General features: G+C 40.2%; 1 protein-coding gene across 2 annotated transcripts in view; it reads right to left on the bottom strand.

The window, feature by feature from the left end:
• Window positions 1–15434, bottom strand: part of PHACTR2 (phosphatase and actin regulator 2) — a 128426-nt gene that overhangs the window by 86487 nt on the left and 26505 nt on the right. For both annotated transcript variants that reach the window (XM_030853293.2, XM_060283631.1), the window contains exon 2: window positions 7138–7305. In XM_030853293.2, coding sequence (XP_030709153.1) covers window positions 7138–7305 — 168 coding nt within the window. The remainder of the gene's footprint in view (window positions 1–7137; window positions 7306–15434) is intronic.

Below are 15434 nucleotides of genomic sequence, written 5' to 3'. Positions count from 1 at the left end.
ACATGAATAAAGTTCTTAGAGCAGAACCTGGCACATAATAGCATTCAATAAAAACATAGCCATTATATTATTAGGGAGTAAGAGTACCTTCAGTAAATTAAAGCTTTTAGCAGATGACTTTCTGCAAATTACTCTGACTCCTAGAAGGCTGATAACTTGCCAACAATGTTATCTAAAAATCTGGACGGGCATTCCTTCCCCATGACTAACAACACAAATCAAAGTCACAATTATAATGAAAATAAATTGTCTGGATTTTCTTTATTTAGGAGTGTAACTTCTTTTTAGATAAGGGCAAAAAGGTAAGAAAAAGAAATTTCCCCTAATTATTTTATTGGCTTTTAATAGTTGTACATAGCTGTAACTGTGAGTACATGTTTTTGGTTTGTATTTTAATTTATTGTCTTTATCTTTTCCATGATATTTTTTCAATCTTCAATTTCTTTTATAAAGTCCTAAAGCACCCAGTGCTGTATTTTTAGTTATAGTGGATATCCAATAAATAACCAATTCAAGTCATATGTTAAGAGTACATACCAGGTTCAAATGATCATGTAAAGCATCTGAAGTGGGGTGAAGATGAGTGAGATAGTCTCTGCCCTTAAATAATTTACACAGTAAATTGGTAGCAGACACATAAACTAGGAAAGAAGTCAAAGTACATATCTCCTAACAGGAGGACAAGCACAGGAGGGGAGGTTCCTACTAGATGATGCAGAATCAAGGTCAAGAACATCCTCAGGAAAGAAGAGACATGTTAGGACCCTTGCATGGCTTGCAGTATTTTCCCAGGTGCAGCTGTAGGAAGAAGGTGCTCAGAGGAAGAGGGAAGAGCGTGAAGAAAGGCCTGGGGACACAGAGGCTCCGGGCATGCTCACCGAGGGCCCCTGGGTGACAGAAGTCCAAGGCAAGTGACTAATAAAGAAAGATAAGGGCTTCCCTGGTGGCGCAGTGGTTGAGAGTCCACCTGCTGATGCAGGGGACACGGGCTCGTGCCCCGGTTCCGGGAAGATCCCACATGCCGCGGAAAGGCTGGGCCCATGAGTCATGGCCGCTGAGCCTGCGCGTCCGGAGCCTGTGCTCCGCAACGGGAGAGGCCGCAACAGTGAGAGGCCCCCGTACCGCAAAAAAAAAAAAAAAAAAAAGATAAGACACGAAAGGTCAGTTTGGGTTACACTGCAGAGAGCTGAGGAGTCTGGAATTCATTTAGGAAACAACGTGAAGTCAGTCACTTTTTGGGCAAGAAGCAAAGGACCAAAGTTCCACCTGAGGAAGACTTCCTGTAGTGGTATCCAGGATGATCTAGATAGAGGAGGGAGGGGAGAGATTTCCCCACCTATTTTCCCAAAACCACAATAATCCCTGCTCTCTCCAGCCACCCAGCTCTTGGGCTGTGCCCTTGTAGTGACAGGAGCTCCAGCACCTGAGGTCTGGGGTCTGAGGAGACCACTCCCGCAGACCTATCCCCTGTGTCCCACTTCAAGCAGTGAGTTTCTGTCCTGAATCCTTTGGTAACTCCCTGTCCTAGTTACCAGCTCTATTCCCCGGTTCCTTAAAAAAAAAAAAAGATGGGGACCCAGTTTGAGTCTTTTTGGTTCCAGCACCATCTGCCATGAATACTGCCACCTAAGTAAAGAACATGCTGGCTCTCAAGGCTTGCTTGGATTTCCGAGTCTCACTCACCCGGGTGCTCCGTTATGCTACCCTACCTGGTGGAACACATGCCATTTTGTTGTGAAGGACCCACTGCTCTATTTGCTGGCCTGAGATCTGGATGTTATCTTGGTTACTCTAGTGTTCCTGACAGGCTGTGCCACCCTGAATCTTCTCTGTCAGCCTCACTAGCTGGGTCACGTTCCCTTCCTAGGCAGGCTTAATGCCAGAACCCTGTCTCTCCCTGCCTCCTCTACCATTCCATAGCTTTCTAGAGCTCGGACAGCTAATACCTAAGTAGAGCAAAGAGGCCACCTGCAATAATTGAGACATAGAGTGATAAGGACCAGACAATGGGGACCGAGAGGAAAGGCTGATGGTAGAGGCCTGCACTAGGAGAAATAAATAAAAGGTTTAGGAACTAATAGAATGTAGAAGATGGTAAAAGGCAAGGACGAATCAAAGAACTCCGTGGTCAAAGCCTGGATGCCAAAGAAAGCCACGTCTGCAATAGCAGGGGTAGCTGGGGACGGCAGGGGTTTGGAAAGTATTTGTACATAGGACTTTCCCGCTCCCTCTCTGCTCCCTCTCTGTGCTCATTCAGAGCAGGTGTCAGTACCTTCCCTCTCTAAAACGAAAGTTTAAGTTAACGCGTGAAAGACAAGTAGAGTGAGCATAATGAGACCTTCCGGCGACTGCTACTGCTGCCACGTGAACTTTAAATTTTCTATCTTGCTTCACCAAAAATAATGTTTCTATTCCTGAAATTACATTTTAATACTATCCCCAAACACAGAAGTGTTTGTGAAAGCAGAAGTTATGAAAAAAGTAAAGATAACTGAGCTGAAGACATTTTAGATGTTAAGCCAATGTTAAGTGTTAACTGTGGGTATGTGTTCAAGAGAATAAAGAATCAAGTTGTAAGTTCTCTGTTTGGTGCCATTGCCTTAAACAATGTCAAAGAGTCATTCTTGTAAAAGATCAATGTTGGTATCTCATATCCTGTTTAAAGCCTGGGATACCTTTAGGGAGGGGTGGAATTAGATGGTTGTTACTCCAGTCACCCGCCCAGTCACTCAGTGGTTTGAGGAAGAACTGAGTGTGGTCATAGGTTACAGACCCTCTCTTCTAAACCGGGGGACACACAGCACGTATTCACAGCAATTCTTCTGCTTGTAGACACTGTAACCTCTCGTTGTGAAAATTTCTCGGTCTAACTCTGCAGTCTTACAGTCCAACTTAACTGAATGCCTCCCCTCACTGTGTGAGAGTAAAATCTGATGCAAGTTTCTTAACATTCTCACTACAAAATCCTGATTTTTTAATTAAAAAATTGATACCCAGAAGCAAATTAATCAGTGCCTGGCATGTACCACCTTTTCAATGTAGATCTATGTAGACCATAAGAATGGGTTTTGCGTTAACACACAGTCCTCAGGCACTACTGCCCATGAGGTGCTCGAGGAGATGTGCCTGGGTTCGAGAGATGTGGGCACTGAGAAGAAAGAAGGGTGAGGAAGGGCACGTTCACAAAAGGAGAAGGGCTGAGACAGGTAGCGAACCTCTCTTGCACAGGTTTAGGGGAAATGGGAAGGGGAAGAGAGGGGACAAAAGAGAAAGAAAAGTCAAAGACAACCAAGATGATGACACCTTGTGTAAATCAAGTAAGAGCTATTTTGTAAAACAAGGAAGGACACAACAGCAATGGCGCATCTTGTAGAGACTGAGATGGATGAAAATGAGAGAATAACACTAAATGTCAGGATTGGGAGGCTTGGAGTCCCCTCAGTGGAGTGCTGGATGCAGGGGCAGACTGCAGAAGGAAAGACATGAGAGTGCAGGAGGGAAGTGGAAGCAGCAGACACAGGGTAGATTTTGAAGACCTTTGGTCTTAGTTGTAACCGCCCATGTAGAAGTTAGAGGAACAGCCTGTTTGTTTGTATCGTCAGCTTTGGGGAGATGAAAGCATACGTAAAGACCCAAAGGGAGGCACCTCAGCCACCACTACCTACCCACCACCACCCCCCCCCCCAAAAAAAAGAGAAGAAATGATTATGTAGGAAAAAAAGCGTAAATGAGATTTTGAGTTCTAAAGTTAGGGAAGGGATGGAGCTTAGGTAGAACCAAAGAAGGACCCTTTCACTCAGGAGATGAAAACCGAAGAAAAGAATCACCAAGGGAAAGTAAATAGAAAAGACTACTCTGCCCTAGAACCCAATAGCCTATGGACCATTCTAAACAGAGCTGAAGATACAGGTAACTTTCTGCTTTAAAACAAGGCCAGAGAACTTGAAGTCGGGGCATAAGCCCAGCCAGCCTTATAGGACAAGACAGCCTTTCAAAATCTAGTTGACTCAAGGACCACCAAGCAGACAGAACACAGGACCTTTCTTAACTTCCACCACCATGAACATGTGAGAACAATGGCATTTATTACAGTGGCATTAATAAATCAGTGCTGCATCCTATCTACCATCAATTAAAAATTCCTACCACAGACCCCCACACTAAGAAAAGTGGTATTAATCGCTGTGTAATAGAACACAGTAAGATTCATGTCCATATGACTGTAAAGCCAAGAGCTTAGGAGAAGGACAAACGAAGAAGAGTTACTCTTCTTGAAAGAAATTCATATTCTTTCATATCCTAAAATATTATGGATCTTGCCTAAGGTGTTCTTTGATGGAGCTGGCCTTGGTCATACCCAAACCCCTAGATTTCACTGTTTGAGACGAAAACACCCTACTCTTGGTTATTTCCAAATGCATCAGTTTTCCTCTAGATGTGACATCTTTCCTCAATGTGAAAAAAATATGTTACACCACTTTGTTCCTCCGTTTATTTTAAGCTTTACTAATGCATTCCATAAAACTCAGCAGAAACTGAATTAAAAAATATATATATATATAGTGACAGTAAAGTACTTGGGACACTTGATAACATCTTACGAAATTCAAATAAAACATTAGTAATAACATGGGTTTAAAAAGAAATGATGTGGACTTCCCTGGTGGCGCAGTGGTTAAGAATCCGCCTGCCAGTGCAAGGGACATGGGTTCGAGCCCTGGTCCGGGAAGATCCCACATGCCGTGGAGCAACTAAGCCTGCGTGCCACAACTATGGAGCCTGAGCTCTAGAGCCCATGAGACACAACTACTGAGCCTGCGTGCTGCAACTACTGAAGCCCGTGTGCCTAGAGCCTGTGCTCTGCAACAAGAGGAGCCACCACAACGAGGAGCCTGCGCACCACAATGAAGAGTAGCCCCCGCTTGCTGCAACTAGAGAAAGCCCGCATGCAGAATGAAGACCCAACGCAGCCAAAAATAAATAAATATATTTAAAAAGAAATGATGCAAGTAAATGTAGCAGAAAAATTCACAATGAATTGTTAACACATCCACTTGGCTTGTCTTTATTCTGTTATGTCACAATTTTGATGCAAAGACAAAAAACAAAAACCAATCTGATGATATATCTAATAACTTTCTCAGGTTTTTAATGTGGTTCGGTAGTCTTTAGGAACTAGAAATATAGTACCCATAAATAACTTCTTGGAGCTCAACTTATATAAAATCTTGTGTGAATGTGAAAAGGAAACAGAATACAAAGATTGCTAGGCTATCCTCAATAAATATGGGATAATATAAAATAACACTTAATGCTGTCTAAAATGACTTTTCTTAAATATTCTGGGTTGGTAGAAATGTTACAGCCTCCCTACTATTAAAATAATTAAAAAGAGTGACAAGAAAAGATGAAGGGAAGTTCTTTGTAATTGTTCCTACTTTAGGGAGAGAGACGGTAGCAGCCCAGACCCAGGAGAAGGGCAAGAGAGACAAATGAAGAGACTTTCATCATCTCTTTTCAATGTCTTCTTAATGCTACTGTCCAGAGCCCTATTCCCATCTTGGTTATCCATGGTAACTCGAAGAGCTAGACTCCCCCAATGCTTAGAGAAACCTGAGCGGGAAGTACTTAAGAAGACCAGTGTACTTCCATCTACAACTGCAGAACAAGGAAGAACAAGATGCCCAGTCAGGGGTTGGAAGGAGTCAAGGATCCACAACAGAATCTGGAACTGAAAGCACATTAGAATTCAATTCATTCAATTCTGATCTGACTTGCTCAAGGTCACACGGTACCTTGGTGGCAAGGACACAACTAGAACCCAGGTGTCCTCCCTCAGCACAGCACTCTGTTCATCCCTTCCCACTGCTCCCAACCCAAGAAGCCAGTTAGGAACTAAAGAGGATTCAAAAAGCAAACCATCCTTATTTGCTCCTACGCCAAGTCTTTTGTCTTTGCCTGTCTTTTTATTGCAAAAACTTTCCAGTACCTACAAGTAGAGATATGAGAATAATGAACCCCATATATTACCAACTTGGGACCGATCTTCTTTCATCTATACTCCCCTCTCCTCCAGGATCATTTTGAAACAAATCCCAGAAATAGTATCATTATTTCTTTTTAAATATTAAATGCTCAAAGAAATGATACAGCTGCAAAAGCAGCAGAGACAATTTTCTTTAGGAAGCCCTGGTGTCTCTATCCTACACCCTTGTGCTATTGATGGTGTTTTCCTTTTTATGTCACAGCGCTAGAACTAAAGGCCAACTCTTAGCACAGACCAGTAAGATATGCTCTGTGATCCTGTACATACACGGACAATATTAGTTTCTGGTGCAGTGAGGAATTTTGATGAAGGGATTATTTTAGACAACAAACGTGGAGAAAGCTAAACTTACCCCAAGATATAAACTCATTTCCACCTTAAACAATACCCTGATACTGGACATTTGTTTAAATCAGGCTTAATTCTGGCCTGAGATTTAAGGCCAACTTCCTCCATAAGTCCATATGAAAGGTACTAAATAATGTAATTCTTAAGGTTTAACAAATCCACAAAATAAAATAACAATAAAAAGTTTTCACACCATTAAGGTTATGACTCCTCTAGGACACAGACCATTTATTTGTCCTAAGGACATGATGGAAATTTAAAATTAATAAATATAGCAACACTTTTCCTTCATACAGCCATTTAAATTTTGCCCACAGAACAAATACATTTAAAAGACATTTTAAAAATTCTTCATTGACAAATAGGATCGTGTTACTGGAACTAAGTAGACAGATAGATAATAGTGTTCGTATGTGTGTGTATAAATGGATACTTGCAGCTACAATAATGACAAATAACATTTCCACTTCTAATTTTCCATTTCACCTCCCTCTCCCTACACATTAATTTTTTATATGAATTTACAAGTACATATTTAAAAACAAGACTATGTTAGAAAGCCAAAGTGAGTAGAAAAAGAAGGCAGATCAGAACCCTAAGTTGTTTCACCCTTAAATGAAATAATTTCATTTCAAATATAGATTAATTTTTTCCCTGAAAAAAAAAAAACCCTGCAAGATATAATTTTTTACCTTTTGGAAAATTTAACAATTTATCTTCTAACAAAATTATGATGTTCCTACCTGCTGATGTCTCTCTAAATTTGTCACTGGTCTTCTTTTTCCTCCATTTCCAAGGCTTAAAGATTTTACCAATGGTGGAGAGTTTCCCCTTCCTCTTGAAGGGAGGTGTTTGGGAGCCTGCTGTTGGGCCATCTGAGTTTGCTATAGAAGCTTTGTCCAGTCCGTCAACTGTGTAAAGAAAGTCAAGTCAGAGAAAAGCTGTAATAAAAGTTTGAAACAACATCATCTATGTCTTCCTGCACTGTTCAAAGTAAACATGCCCACTTTAATTGGAATCTCACATAAAGTTTATTTTGCCCCATTTCCCTGCCAGTAGAACTCCTCTAATATCAATCAATAAATCAATCATTCAGAAATTACAGTCCCCTTAGATAATCATTTTGAGGAAACAGAAAAGAAATAAGAGACCTACATAAAAGGTAAGGCCAGATAAATAAGGGTCTGCGAAACAGCTGAATCCGTCTGCAACAACTACATCAATATTTTGTGCAGAAATAGAGTATTCTAAGTGAAACAGGATGTTCCTCCAGAGACTAGTTTGGCATTCTCAGTAATGAAAATGACAGTTATGGTGTAGTTAAAACCAGGTTTTTTTCCTTCACAAAATAAAATTTAGTGCCAAGAAGCTAAATTCTAAATTTTACTATACTAAAACTATCTTTTGCTTGTTACAAAAAAGTTTCTATCTTCAAATAAACTGATAACTATCACGAATGACAAAAAATACGTGGAAAATATGGATGTCGTAGGTAATAGAACATATCTTTATGTGCCTCAATCATTTCATCAATCAGAAGAAAGGCCCCAAACCTTAAGTTGCCTTACACTATGTTCATAACAGAAAGAAGATGGTGATAACTTTTATTACCCCAAAGATTAAATTTTAATGGCAAAAAACGGGAAGCAACTAAAGAATGGATAACTATGGTATTTTTCATGCAATGAAGTAGCACTCAGCAATTTAAAGAAAAGGAGCCATTGATACCTACAAACAATGTGAATGTATCTCAAAAACATTGTGCTGGCAAAAAACAGCAACACACAGAAGAGTACATACTGTGTGGTTCTATGTATATGAAGTTCTAAAAAAGGCAGAATGAATTTATGGGAAAACAGAAAAAAGAAGAAGAAAGAAAGAAAACCAGAACAGTAGTTGCTTCTTGGAGTGAAATGGATGTGGGAATTAATTGAGAAGAGGCTTGAGGGATTTTCCTGGGGTGATGGAAATTATCTCAATAAAGGATGGATTATACAAAATGCATCAAATGGTATTTATGATATTGTGGATTTTTCTTTATGTAAAATCTACCGTTAAAAAAACCATAAATAAGTAGTGAAGTCCAATCAATGGCATGCATGCTGATGTGTTTAGGGATGAAGTGTACTGATGTCCATCAAAAATAATAAATTGATGGATAGATGGAATGGAGATGGATAAATTTACAGTATAGTAAAATATAGTAAAATGTTAAGTGTTGAACTTAGGTGGTGAGTGTGTGGTCATTAATTGCATAATTCTTCCATCTCCAAAACTTTCACAATAAAATATTGGGAAAAATAAAACAAAAATTGAATGGCAAGAACCTCTGCTTCTAGGAAAATGGAGTAAACTTACTTTTTCCTACTTCTCCTGCTACATACAACTAAAAAAAACCCTGAATGCTATATATAAAAGAAACATGAAAAGACTATATAAGGTGAAAAGAAAGTAGGTCAGCTTGGGACCTCAGGACCTAGGAAACAACATGGAGGTAAGATCCCTGGGTTTTCCTTTAGTCTCATGTATTCCAGACTTGCAGCTGAACCTGAAAACACCAATGGGCACAGACCAAAAAAAACTCACAAAAGCCTGCTCTCTCTAGCCAAAGGAGCAGGAAAGGGACAGCCTAGCAAGACAGAAAACTTTTAGACAATAACTGCTCCACTCCAGCCAAACACCACAGAAGAAACTATGACCACCCAAGCCAAGAAAGGCTGAGTGGGTAGAGTAGACTTCTACCCTCTAATGAGGAGCCCCCAAACCCCTATCAGAGTGGTGTCAGAGAGGACCAAGTAGGGAGCCAGGACCTTCCTGTGCACCAGCTCTCAATGAAGCATCCTCTACATTGTCAGTGGAGACCATGTGGGAACCTGGTCTTCCACCCATACCCAGTAATGAGGTATCTCTTATTCTCCTTCCCCGCCAGTACTGGGGTCACACCAAACCACTGCTCAGTGGGAACAAGACCACCCCCATCCACTATGGTGTCAGTAGAGACCACGTGGGGATCTGGAAATTGAACCGTGCCCAAGAGTAATGAAGACCCTTCCCCCCATATCTGCCGCCAGATATCAACAGAGGATGAAGGGAGAACCTGGGTGTTTACCTCCGCCTGGCAGTAATGAGGTGGCACCCCTCGCTTCCCTTGCTGGAGAGGTGTTAAAGCCAGTTAAAACAAAAGGTTTCCATAACATTTACAGTCTCATAATATAATACAAAAATGTTTTAAGTTTCAATCAAAAATCACTTGACATATCAAGAACCAGGATCATCTTAAATTGAATGAAAAAGGACAGTCAATACAATGCCAATACCTTAATCCTTATAAGTTCTCCTTCCAAACAAGAATGATAAATCCTGTTCTTCCCACTCATAAAGTCAACTCTAATTTCAGGCAGAAATGCAAGTTCGGCAGTGACTGATTCTTCTGTAAATGGTTCCTAACCCTACTTTACCCCGGCCACGTTGGCCACAGTGCAGCAGGCAGAGATACGGGAAGGACTAATTTGGAAGCTAAGCCAGAGTTAAAAAGTAAAATCCTTATTTACTTTACTTCCACTCCTGTCCAACTGCCTTCCTTAAACTAGGGGCAAACCCAGGGAGAAACTGACCATGTGGTATTTCTTCTCCACTGAGACTTTACGCTGAAGGCTCAATTTTGAACAATTTAAATGCTGTGAAATACAGAAGGACTGACTATTACAAACATGGGAACTAAAGTTACCATCTCAAATTCACCTCCGTGGCTACAGACACACATAGTTCTCATTTTCTCTCAACCCACATATCCGGTTCCCTGACACTCCATCAAAATTCTGCTTTTGATCTGAACCACTAAGGAATAGTCTATTTTTTCTCCTGAAGACAAAAACAAACGAAAACAAAAATTAAATATTCCTTAGGTGACAGAAGGTGACAGATGGGGAGACTGAATGAGGTAGTTGCAAAATGAAAGCCTTCATGTTAAATTCATAGCTACATAAGACATTAACTGTCATTCCTTTCTTTATTTGGCATTTACAGTTTTAGTCTTTATCTCTCCTCTGGAAGGGGCCTGGGCCAGTGCCAATGACCACAGCAGAACAACGCACACACATTCCTTTTTCCTGATTGAATGAATCCACCTATAATTTTGTAATTATTGGGCTATTACAGTAAACCACACTTGCAATTAGGAACCATACGTCGGCACAGTTGGCCACAGGGCCATTGTACTTCTTGTAAATCATGAACATGAAGGGGACTGCCACCTGATTTGGAGTAGTATAAACAGAATATTTACTCCCTTCTTTCCTCCAAACACCCAGGATACTGCCAGGACCACTGATAGTTCTTTTATTTTTCTTTTGGACCAATTTACCATTAAAGTCACTTTGAAATTTTTGAAACATTTTTTTCACAACAAATCTAGTGAATTTGGCATTTACACACAGATAAGAATTGCCGGGTAAAGCCCAGAGGAAAGTCTGATTTCCCTGTTTTATTTTTATTTAACATCCATCTTTTTATTTATTTATTATTATTATTTTTTGGCCGTGCCACTCGGCCTGCAGGATCTTAGTTCCCCAACCCAGGATCAAACCTGTGCTCCCTGAAGTGGAAGCGAGGAGTCTTAACCACTGGACCACGAGGGAAATCCCTGATTTTCCTGTTTTACATGTTTACTTTGATCCACTTACATGTTATGAAGAGTGACCTGTCATTCAGCAGGACTTTCTTTTTCGCACTGGAAATCAACATTTAAAAATATTTAATTTAATTAATTAAAAATCTCCTTGAGGAGGAGATTAATAAAATTTATTTACTTTTAATTATTTTTAAAAATTTTTTATTGGAGTATAGTTGATTTACAATATTGTATTAGTTTCTGCTGTACAGCAAGGTGAAGCAGTTATACATACACATATATCCACTCTTTTTTAGATTCTTTTCCCATATAGGCCATTACAGAGTATTGAGTAGAGTTCCCTGTGCTATACAGCAGGGCCTTATTAGTTATCTATTTTATATAGTGTGTATATGTCAATCCAAATCTCCCAGTTTATCCCCCATCCTTATCTCCTGGTAACCATAAGTTTGTTTTCTACATCTGTGACTCTACTTCTGTTTTTGTAAATAAGTTCCTTTACTTTTAATTTTAATTTTATATTTGAGTATACTTGATTAACAATGATGTGTTAGTTACAGGTGGACAGCAAGGTGATTCAGTTATACCCATACAAGTATCCATTCTTTTTCATATTCTTTTCCCACTTAGGTTATCACAGAATATTGAGCCAAGTAAATATTATTTAAATATTTTTTAAAACAGTCATTAGCTGTTCAAATGTAGACATTTTAAATGACACAGCTCAGTCTATCTTCCCACCAAAGTAAGCTCATTCCTAACAGGATTTCCCTGCACCACCAACCAGTAAGATCCAGAAAATACATGAAGATTTTATTTTTCATTTAAACGGAAATTTATCAATTAGACAATCCCAGTGCTACTGTGACCACAGAAGCCAAAAATAAATGAAGCTAGATAATTATCATATAAATTAAATTATACACTTGGAGAGTCCTTTCTTTGAGATCTGAGAACTGAATGACAAGGATTCTTAGAAAAATTAATCCTATTTAATACAAGTTTGTAGTATTTTTATAATGTTCAATAGTTCTCTAATAGTCTAGATATTCATTTTTGGTTTTTCTCCACACAATTATTTCAGTCACTGAGAAAAGTGAGACAAATGTGGCAGAGCATTCCACCTCACAAATTTCGTAGGTGAAAGATCATTTAGAAAAGAACCTCAATAAAAGAATTCCCAGTACTCATTCTAAAGAAAGTGATAGCCACTCTGAGAAAAAACGGTGGCAAAGATGGCCTCAACTGTCCTCTAAATATCCTTACATATCTTTTTTTTTTTTTAATTTTTAAATATTTTTGGCTGTGTTGGGTCTTCGTTGCTGCACGCAGGCATTCTCTAGTTGCGGCGACAGGGGGCTACTCTTTGTTGCGGTGCACGGGCTTCTCGTGGCAGTGGCTTCTCGTTACAAAGCACGGGCTCTACGTACGCGGGCTTCACTAGTTGTGGCTGGCGGGCTCTAGAACGCAGGCTCAGTAGTTGTGGCGCACGGGCTTAGCTTCTCCGCGGCATGTGGGATCTTCCCGGACCAGGGCTCGAACCCGAGTTCCCTGCATTGGCAGGTGGATTCTTAACCACTGTGCCACAAGGGAATTCCCTATCCTTACATATCTGAAGGTTAATGAGAATACATTTTTGAAGCCCAGTATTAACAAAAACAAAGCGAACTCATATGTGGTTAAAAAAAAAAGTGTTGACAATACTCTGCTGTACTAAGTATATGCTTACAATACTACTCATAGTGATTTTATTGGACCAAAGAATGTACCTATTCAAAGGGCATTGTATAAAAACATCTGACATTTAAAAATCAAGAACTTAGGGACTGCCCTGGTGGCGAAGTGGTTAAGAATCCGCCTGCCAATGCAGGGGACACGGGTTCGAGCCCTGGTCTGGGAAGATCCCACATGCCGCGGAGCAACTATGCCCATGTGCCACAACTACTGAGCCTGCACTCTACAGGCCGCGAGCCACAACTACTGGGCCCGCATGCCACAACTACTGAAGCCCATGCGCCTAGAGCCCATGCTTTGCAACAAGAAAAGCCACAATGAGAAGCCTGCACACCGCAATGAAGAGCAGCCCCCGCTTGCTGCAACTAGAGAAAGCCCATGTGCAGCAATGAAGACCCAACGTAGCCAAAAATAAATTTATTTTTTAAAAAATCAAGTACTGAAAGAAGTAAGAAAACAAGCAAACCAAAGTTTATTTCCTTAATATATGGCTTCTAGGCTATTTTCTTCGTGCCTTTGTAAGTTATTATGCTTATGTAATAATATCACTATATATATATTTTATTTCTATTACAGTTTTTATGTTTCCACTATAATTCTGTCACCTTCCTCTTTAAAGGCCACAGAACACATGGCAAAGAAACATTAGGGCTGCACTTAGGGAAGATTTAACTTTATTTCCTACCCCTACATGAGGCCTCTCTCTCCCAAAACAGTGACTTAGAAAACATGCTGTCAGACAGGGGCCTACATCCAGTTCTGGGCACAGAACCAAGTAGACAACAAGGTCAGAGGGAATGGATGCTATGAGCCGTCGCAGACGAGATTGGATTAGGGAAGCCAAGTGGCTATCCTTGTCTTGAGTTGTTTAAAGGAGATCCTTCCTCTCTTGCTAATCAGCATTTACACTGGGTTGGATCAAATCTCTTCCTTTTGGGGGTAGGATGAATGACCAGTGGAAGGGAAGTGAAAAGGGACAGAAGAATAAAAATGTTAGGAGTTAATTCTGAAACTGGTATACATGTAAACTGGATGGAACAAACAGATGGTGGATGTTAGGAGCCAGATTTGTCAGTCTTGGAAAGGAAGGTTACAGATAAGCAAGGGGGAAGCTAGAGTGATCAATGTGGCACTGAATTAGAGCTGGAGGCATCAGTATGAACTCCTGTTTTGGCAAGAGAGAGAGAAAGAAGGAGACAGACAGATAGATGACAGATAGGTAATAGGTATGTGTATATACGTGGCTCAGTATACACACATGTATTTCCTATTCATTCTGAGGGGCTAGAAGCAATGACACCCCAGGGAGCACTCAGGTCTTGGTTTCTAATAGCACTCTCCAGTAAAAGGAATCAGACCTTTTTCCAGAAATGGCTGCTTCTAGGGTTGGAGCAAGGAAAATACTAGATGAGCTTGGAGCATCTTACAGTGCCAGAAAGTAAACAAGCACTCAAAAAACATTCTGGTCAGAGAATGTCAAAGTCACACAGGAGCCAATAAGAGAGCCCCACAGGCCAAAGATGGAACAACTTGAGCAATAAAATAAACAGTGCAGTATTAGATAATAATTCAAAGTATATCTGTGAGTCCATACTGAATAAATACTGAATAAATAAATAAACGTGGGATAACAGAAAAGTCTGTACAGAAGAATCGCCATTAATTTATATAGATACTCCACTCTCAAGAAGGTGGATCTCAACTCCCCACCCCTGAAATGTGGGCTATACATGGTGACTTCCTTCGAAAGACTTCGGTATAGGGAATTCCCTCGAGGTCCAGTGGTTGGGACTCCACGCTTTCACTGCCGAGGGCCTGGGTTCGATCCCTGGTCAGGGAACTAAAATCCCACAGGCCGTGCAGTGCGGCCCAAAATAAATATATATAATTAGAAAAAAAAAAAAGACTTTGGGATGGAAAGGTAGGGAAAAAGAGGGACTTCACAGTGGAGAAACCTGATAAACACTAACTCAACCAAATGATGGATGTTAACTTGATCGGTGATAAGTCATGTTGAGAGCATGAACCCTTGATATGATGGATGAGAATCAGATGTTGAAACCTATAACCCCATTGTAACCATAAGAAAAGCATTAGACAAACCAAACTGAGGGACATTTACAAAATACCTGACCAGTAACTACACCTCAAGGCCATTAAAACAAGGGAAGTCTGAGAAATTGTCCCAGACCAGAGGAGGCTAAGGAGACATTCTGAACAAATGCAAAGCGGTATCCTGGATGGAAGCCTGGAACAACAACAACAAAAAGGATCTTAGGGAAAAACTAGTGAAATCCTAACAAACTGTGGGGTTTAGTCAATAATAATGCACCAAAACTCCTTCCTTGGTCGTCACAAATGTATTCTACTCGTTTAAGAGATGAACAGCAGGAGAAACTAAGCTGGAGGTATATGAGAACTCTCTGTACTTTCTTTGCAATTCTTCTGCACATCTAGAACTATTCTAAAATAAGGGGTTCCGTTTTTAAAATGTGGATTAACTAGCAAGGAGAGGATGAGGACTTAGGAGATTCCTAGGGGACAGGATATCAGTTGTAGAGAGACCTCGGTGGTGGTGTCATTTATCAACAGTAAAGATTTCTACTCTAAGTTTTAGGAAGTAATACGTTTTAGAATTGCCTATTTTTCTCTCCAAAATCTCCCTTTATTAATACT

The sequence above is a fragment of the Globicephala melas genome, chromosome 14 (genome assembly GCF_963455315.2).
Source record: "Globicephala melas chromosome 14, mGloMel1.2, whole genome shotgun sequence".
Lineage (NCBI taxonomy): Eukaryota > Metazoa > Chordata > Mammalia > Artiodactyla > Delphinidae > Globicephala > Globicephala melas.
Note: the sequence above shows the minus strand (reverse complement) of the source record. Positions and strands in the feature narration are given on the sequence as shown.